Source organism: Tamandua tetradactyla, chromosome 20 (assembly GCF_023851605.1).
Source record: "Tamandua tetradactyla isolate mTamTet1 chromosome 20, mTamTet1.pri, whole genome shotgun sequence".
NCBI classification, from domain to species: domain Eukaryota; kingdom Metazoa; phylum Chordata; class Mammalia; order Pilosa; family Myrmecophagidae; genus Tamandua; species Tamandua tetradactyla.
Window position 1 is genome coordinate 13,486,145 of NC_135346.1, and position 8,104 is coordinate 13,494,248.

General features: G+C 43.3%; 1 protein-coding gene across 1 annotated transcript; it reads right to left on the bottom strand.

Moving 5' to 3' along the window:
- Positions 1 to 73: 73 nt before the first annotated feature.
- CDKN2AIPNL (CDKN2A interacting protein N-terminal like) lies at positions 74 to 6,427 on the bottom strand. Its single transcript, XM_077138476.1, has 3 exons — positions 6,143 to 6,427; positions 4,700 to 4,799; positions 74 to 500 (listed from the first exon to the last, which is right to left on the bottom strand). The coding sequence occupies exons 1-3, from the start codon at positions 6,379 to 6,381 to the stop codon at positions 489 to 491; spliced, it is 351 nt and encodes a 116-aa protein (XP_076994591.1). The 5' UTR covers positions 6,382 to 6,427; the 3' UTR covers positions 74 to 488.
- Between the last annotated feature and the right edge of the window lie 1,677 nt (positions 6,428 to 8,104).

The window sequence follows — 8,104 nt, forward strand, 5'->3', positions numbered from 1 at the left end:
AAGAGATGGGGAGTAGGGATACACACACGGCATAAATCTCAGGTAGAAATAAGGAAACAAAGGATGCAGTGGGGGGGGGGGGTTCATAAAACTGAGTCACACTTAAAGTTATATTGTTGAAAAATCCAAATGGGTAAAATTCATGTCTTCATATTCTATCAACAAAAAAAAAATCAGGCATTTTACATAAAAGCTTGACATTTAAAAACAGGAAATAAAGAACAGGACTTTTACAATCTTGATAGACTCATCTTAGCGTACTTGATTTACAAACACATGAATGTCTGTGCAACCTTTTATATTACAGCTGTGAGGAGAATGAGAACTTTTAAAAAGTCAATCTAGACAGATTCCATTTCATTCCAACTGCCTCTCTTCCTCTGGGTGGGCAGTACCAGGAGTCTTGAGAGAGACACTGGTCATGTCACATTCATCAGTCTCCTTTCTGAGCCTATAGCTAATGACGAAAATGTGATAAATCTTCTGCTTCAGCTTTGATGCTGGACAACAAAAGGAAAACAGAAAAAAGTTTATGTAACCATGTAGTCCAGTGAATCGAATTATTTTTAAAATATTACAGTGATGCAATATTTATGTACTACCCAGATGGCAATTTCGCAAAGTATTAATATTTTACTACACAGAAAATTCAGCAAAACACTAACCACACCATCCATTTTAGAAGCCAGAATCTAATTTTCTTGTCACCTGGGAGCTATAAATGTTCAAAGTTTAAAGTGACAACAAATATTTAAAATACAACCTTTTTCCTGGCATGTTCTGCAATGAAGGATTCTAAAAGCAGAATCACATGAACACTTATTGTTCTAAATTAAAAGCAGTCGAATTCAGGTAGTAATTCACAACATCTCACACTGAGTCAGGATATTTAGAAGATGTGAAGGTTATTTATTTCTGGATTTCACACTATTAGAAACTGTAAAAGCATGCCTGCAAATAGTGGCGAGATGAAGCAGATATATTATTTTTGGGTACTCCCTGGCACCTTTGGTAAATTTAAACTTGGTTTTAGACAACTTTTAAGCGGGGTGTGAAGAAATCACTTTGACTGTCACCTTCTGTTTGAATGGGTTTCCTTAACATTTAGCAGTGGGAATGAATCAATCAGAGTCTTTTTAGTAAAAATCAGAGTTTTCAAGGTATGACCTATTTTCTAAGCTGAGTCAGTCATTCCAGTCATCTTGAGATGAAAAAAGAAACTAGAATCCTTAGTAAAAGCAAAATACAAAAAGTCTTTCTCATTTTAGGAGAATTCAGTACCTCCCAGAGAAACCATCTTTAGTCTGGAGAGGAAAAGAATCCCCCTAAGCTATCTCTCAAATTTCTGATAGAAGAGACCGAGATAACAGCAACATAAAAGGTTGCACTGGATTGTGTCACTGTGAGTACAGATGACATTTTTCCATGCGGTGTTGGGATGACCCAATTATCCTAGGCCCTAGCATAACCAAATCCACCAGGCAGCAACACTGTCCTGGGGGTTGGACGCAGCTTTCCTTTTTCTATTTTTAGTGGATAAAAGGAAAAAGACAGGTAGTACCATTGAGTAGTCATCCTGGGACACAAGACCTCCTCCCATTTAACTAATCAGACAGGTCGATTTTTTTTTCTTTTTAAAATACCAATACTTGCTACTGTACAATCAGCACCCCTCCCACCAAGAGAGTGACTGCTCCAGGACCTCAGAGGTTGCCAAGACTACACATAATGCTCAAAAACGAACCTCCTGGAATGTAGGCAAACTTCTCTTTCATGTTTCATGTATAGTCACTTTGCATAATGCCATTTTCCCTCTTGGGATGAAAATGTTCCCAGGAAAATTGACCAATTAAGTTGACAACTTCTTTCTCTGAGTCAATAATGATAGCTTCTTATCCTTAGTCAATCATTACTCTTTCTCCTTGATTAAGACAATACCTTGGAAATATTATCTTTGACAGTCATGGTAATGATACCCTTCCCAAGTCAGCTACTGCTCTTTGTTAATTATCACTCATTAATGGATACATGGCCAACCACAAAGGCTGCTAGTAGGTGCCTAGGAATGGTTGTTAGATAAAATGAGTTGTTTCCTGAATACATTTGTGTCTGAATCTCCTACTTTAAAAAGAAAAACCATACATTGCAACTGTTTGACAAATCCCTCTCTCAGAGGCCAATGCTTATTTTTTTTTCTCTGAACAACAAAATAAGTTGGACCAGAGATATACCTGCCTCAAAGCTGGAGAATAGCCATAAGAATTTTTAAAATCCTACTTTAAAGCTCTTACATCTCTAAGTCATCTTCACTGTCTAACCTTGAGACACTGCAATGCCAGTGTCTCCTTCCTACTTGCTAACTGGCTTTAAAACCCAACTAAAGTCAAATTTTAAAGCTAAGGATCAATTCTGGCAAGACCAACAACAGACATTTTCAGGTGCATGGTTCAACTCCAGATTGTTTTGCCTCTGGGTTTGCCAGATGTTTGTCAGCCTCCATCATTCTATGCAAAACCCTCAGACAAGGGACACTACTGCAAAGACCCCTGGTCTCCATGGCCTTCTTTCCAGTGAGCTCTCACAATGTCCTTCAGTAGAGATGAGACATTTTTCAACACCGCACAAACCTTTCATGGCAATCAGATGGGATGACCAATTTTCTAGATGGGCTTATCTAGAATCTTGACAACTGGCAAAACTCTATACCCTCTAAGTAGCTCACTTTTCAGGCTCAGCTGAATTTCATTTTCAGTACCATCAACAGTCTCAAATAAACTTTGTTACTAAGAATACATAAGTTTTACTTAAAGGAAGTTGAAGCGCACAAAGTCCAAAGATGCTATGGAACTATGGCCTCCCTGAAGGCTTCTTCCAGGTAGTGAAGTGTTAATGGTTGGTATGATGGCAATACTGTGGTTCAGATGTTAGGTTCGTGCCTAGGGACTCTTTTCTGGAGGCTCACACTGTTAAATCAGTGTCCAGAAGGAATATCCTAGGGCAGCAGCACCCTATGTTTTTGAGATTCCAGACCCCTATTTAATTTTAACAGTTTAGACACACCCATTCCTAAAACATATACTCGTATTTCTTCACACCAGTCTATGGATAATGTTTGGGACATTCATATCAACTAGAAAACTTTCCAAGGTCTGCAACCCATATGTCATGAAATGTTCTGATCGGTAAAAGGTCAGCATGACTAGAAGGAGTACAGCTACCCTCCAGAACACACACAAGACAGAAAAATATAATGGGGAATGGATGAAAGAAAATCAGATCTGAGAAAGGGCAGAAAATCTCTTAGGAACAAAAAGCACGGAAAGAGTGTGTCACAAGCAGTGAGGAAATGAAGGCTTACCCCATTCCTTGCTAGCTCCTGCCCCATGGGGTGCAGTCAAGATAGCCAGCCACTATCTGGCCCCTCTCCCACCACTCTGGGTCACCCAAGGAGGGCTGGCTAGAGTTTTTAAAGTTTTACAAGAGGGGATCTATAAAGCCACAAATTTCCAATTCACACAGCTCCCTGACTAATAATAGCCCCCTGCCAATAGCTGATTTTAAAAACAAAATAGGCTCTTGAACATCAACCTGAAGTTTTTGATTCCAGGTTTAGATTAAAAACCAAAAGAATAATTTTTTAAGGAAGCCATCTGAAATCAAGTAGAGTGTACTGTTTAGAGCTAGAGTAATTTCTGGGCAACTGTGGATCTGATTAATTCCTCAAGACCTACACAAAAGGGGACCTCACTATGGGCCCTGCCTTCCAAAACGAGACCCAACTGGGGAGCAGTGAGAGCTTACATACGGCTCTTACGGCAAGATTAAAAAGGGGCCATAAACTTTTTACTCTACTGCTTTTGGTAAATTTAATAAACATTTCCTGAGTACCTTCTCTGGGACAGGCCTGTACTAGGTTTTGGCATTACAAGGACCAAAGCTTTAGGCATTTCTTCCCTCATGAACGTCACAATCTGTAAGCAAAACAGATATATAAATGACAGTAACTCTAAAAGAGATTGGGTAAAATGTCACAGTAATTTTGAAAGATAAGCCATTAATCCTGCTGTCTAAGAAGACAGGGCAAGTTAGAAAAAGCATGTTTAGGGGGTGATTCCAGAAAGCAGCTGAGATGTACAGCCCCATGCCCCGAGGGTCTTTCTGCCACGCACTCCATAGCCCCAGCCCCAGGGTTCAGACAAAAGGCTCTAGGCAACAGCTCACTGTGTAAAAAATTACACTCCCAGGCCAGACCAAACCCAGCAGAATAATGAAGAGCTGTAGTGTCCTGACATTATTCAAACCACAATTCCCATCAGCAAGGAAGAGTTGCAAACAACTCTGGTATAGCCCTTACTAGTTGGGGTGAAGAGGAGTTACTGATAAGAAAAAAAAATTTTTTAAGAGAGAAATTCTGGCCAACATCTACTTAAAAATTAAAGAAAGAAAGCTCAAAATTGAATATTCCCAGAAAACGTCAAGAGGTCGAGGGTATGAGTTACTCCACCAACAGTGTATAATTTATCACATTATGTTATCTAGTTAAGGTTTATACTAATTAAAAGAAAATAAAAATGAAAGGGTTTAGACCTTTTAGGCAATAAATACCATTCAAAATATGATATTCTCTATAAATTACCATAAAGGAAGGCACTGTTAATTTTACACCATTTCATCAAATGCACTTGAAAATCCTGTTTACCTTTTTCATTAATTCACTTCTGGTGGTAAACTGTGGCAGGTCTTCTACTTCAATTCCATCAGCCATTTCCATCACTTTGTCTAAAAGATCTTTGTTGTAACTGCACAATAAAAAGTCAGGATAAAAGACTTGGAAGAATTACTTGTTGCTGTGGTTTAAAAAGAAATTGCAATTTGCTGAACTATAAACTCAACTCTCTGAGGACTGATTTGATAGTGCAGGGAAAACCTATTACATGTTCATCAGCAGTTAGGAAACAGTCCTTTCTGCTTGTGGAGACATAGTAGGCTTTAGGAAAGCCAACAGAGCAAGTACTTTGAGATTTATAAAAACAGAGCCCCATACATCTTGCAAAACGTATTCTCGTATCTATAATGTTTTTAAAAACACATGGAAGGTTGGTCTACAGAAAAATAACATTTGCCCATCTGCCCAATTCTCTGACATTTGCCTAACCTTGGATCCTGCTAACCAGGATTTCCCAAGGGTACCCAGAAGGTAGAGAGAAGGGATGGTGAATCTGGCATTGTTTCCTCAAATCCTGTTCTAATGATCCCCAATATCTGAAAGCAAAATCAAGTGGCTTAGGCCTAGACCACTAAGTGACCAGAGTAAGGCACCCATAACAGGTATAAGAACCAGGAATCATCCTTTATCTAATGCCATTTCAGGATCTGCCAAAATAAAAGGGTGTGAGGAGCCTCCTGATCTGTCATTTTCTTTATAATGGGGTAGAGGGGTGCCTATAATCCGGCATTTCAAAAGCTGGCCCTTCCCCTCTTAGTGCTATAAACAGGATGCAGTGGGCTTTGGGCCCTTGACAAAAAAGCACCTGTATTTTCATCAGAGGGAAGGCAAACAGATAAGGCTGTCTCCTGCTCAGGACCCTGCTCAGTAGGGAGAAAAAAACAAGGTACAAGATTACTTCCTGCCAAAAGCGGTAAAATCTACCCATCCTGCCCAGAAGCTGCAAGACCCTAGGCATATCACTTCCCGTCCATCAGCCTCTACACCTGTAAAATGGGGATCTCACTTTGGGTCTTTGAAGAGTTGCTATGTAGGTAAAAGGAGTTATCGGGACTTCAAATTCCTCTGCAAAGGTGTCGGTTTGAGCTAATAATAATGGCAATAAAAAATAACAATGGTGGTTTTAGCACTTAATTCTTACTTAAAATTGCAACCCTAACCTAAGCACTTTTCACCCTTTCGTACTGCGGTCATCACAATAATTCATTTTCGAAATGAGAAACGTGAGGCTGAGAGGAATTAAGGATCCTTCCAACGGGCTGCTAGGCTGGGAATCAGCCTTGGGCCCAGACAGTGCGGTTGGAAGTTGGGGGCTGATTCTTCCTGAGGCAGAGGAACGGGCAGGGGTCCGCCCTGGCGAGGGCTTCGGGTCGGAGGGCGGAGGACAGGGTCAGCCGGCCAGACCGGGGTCCGCACCTGCAGCCCAGGAAAAGGTGGTTGGCCCAGACCATGGAGAGGGAGAGCAGCTGGTCTAGACGTCCGCTGCCGTCGGGCGGGTCGCGGTAATCTGGCAGGTGGCGCAAGATGAACTCCATCCGGGCCTTCCATTGCTTCTCGCTCTCGGAGAAGGAACGGAACTGTTCCGCGAAGTCGGTCGCCTGCCGCACCCCCAAAACCAGCTCCTCCACCGCAGCAGCCGTCTCACCACCCACCATGTCGCCTGCTGCTGCCAAGCGCCGGACGAGCCCGCCGCCTTCCCGACGTGCACCGCGCCGCCTCCAGGAGACAAGAAGGCCCGGCGGTGCGCGATTGCTCGGGGAGTCCGCCTAGAGCGCCCTCTCCGGGCGCGGCGGCCGATGCCTCGGACCTGGGTAGCCCGCGGTGCCTGGCATCGGTGTACGCGCGGCCGCAGAGGGGATTCGTGGCCGACTCCGCGGGGACACTGAAGTCCCCAACCAGAATTGGGGTGCCAGCCTTCCAGTCGAGCATCCGACGCGCATAGGAGCTACGTTGTGTCCTTCAGGCCCCGGGGGTTCCCGGGCACCGCCTTGTCCAGGGCAGCGTGAGGGGTCTGGCCGGCTTATGGGTGCCCTCCGTTCTGGGGACTTAGTTCTATCTGGAGGCCGTCTTGTTAGATTTCCACAGCTCTCAGCACCCCATCTGAAGTGAGTCAACCCTTCATTTATTCATTTGTCCAGTAAATACCTGCCAGGCACATTGCTAAGTGCCGGGGGTGCAATGAGAGCAAATTCAGCCTGCTCTAATGAAATTTACCATTTATGGGGGAGGCAAACTTTACTGACATAATTGCTCGAGTAAATGGAAAATTTCAACTGTGACGAGTATTAATAAGGAGAGAGAGGCCCAGAATGCTAAACAAGAATAAGCATAGCAAAGGACCTGAACCAGACCTGGGTTCCTGAAGGAAGTGATACTGGAGAGCTGAGTGATGAGTAGATTTAAGTGAGTAGAGGGGAGCAGGCCATGGCAAGAGAAATCCTGAAAGAGAACAGCAAGAGCTGTGTGACTAGACCTAGAGAGGTGTGGAGAGTGGAGGAGATGAGGCTGCAGAGCTCAGCAAGGTCAGCTGGTCATAGTAGAGACTGTGGCCTAGATCCGTAGAGGAATGAGGAAGCACTGAGAGATTTTAACCAGAGCAGTGACATCTGTTTCCAAAAGATGTTGAAAGGAGCCAGAACAGTTGCATCTGGTGGACATGAGCAGGGGCCTGAGGTATTTATTTAGCTGGTGTGAGTGTGCTGTATATTCTAGTCAGGTAGCAGATCCACTGAGAGACAAAAGGGCTTCCTTGTAAGGTGTGAGTTCCCCATTGCTGGAAGCATTCAAGTACAATAACTGGGAAATTATTTGACCTGCAACTAGCCTTGACAGATTATAGACCTCACAGACTTCCCAATGGTCCGACATTAAATGTGGGGTTGGGTACAGAGCCAAGCCTAGAATCCAGGATCTAGAATTCCATTTAGGTTCTGTATTATATGAGTAGGGCCCAGGGGGGGAGTGGACTGTGCGCTCTCTGCTCCTTCTGCAGCTTGTGTTGGGATGTTCAGAGCCCTCAACCGACAGAATCTGGATACGGGTTGGAAATGCCAGGCATACTGAAAAGTAGACTGCCTGAAAACACATGACAAGGCTCAGCAACTCTCATCATACTTAAAAGTACAGAAGCGTGCTCTTTACACCAGAAGACCAGAGAGAGTTGTTACCGGAGAAAGGCCATGGATTCTTTTGCCTGATGCACTCAATAACCAATTCCTGAGACACCGGGGTTTCAAAGAGAGAAAGAGTTTATTAGTAGGCACGTAGGAGGAAAGCAAATGGCCTAGCTGCCCAAAATCTGTCTCCCAGAGTTTAGGGGTTCAAGGTTTTTAAGGATTTTAAGAAGGGGAGATGAGGTCATTTCAAATAGCAAATTCA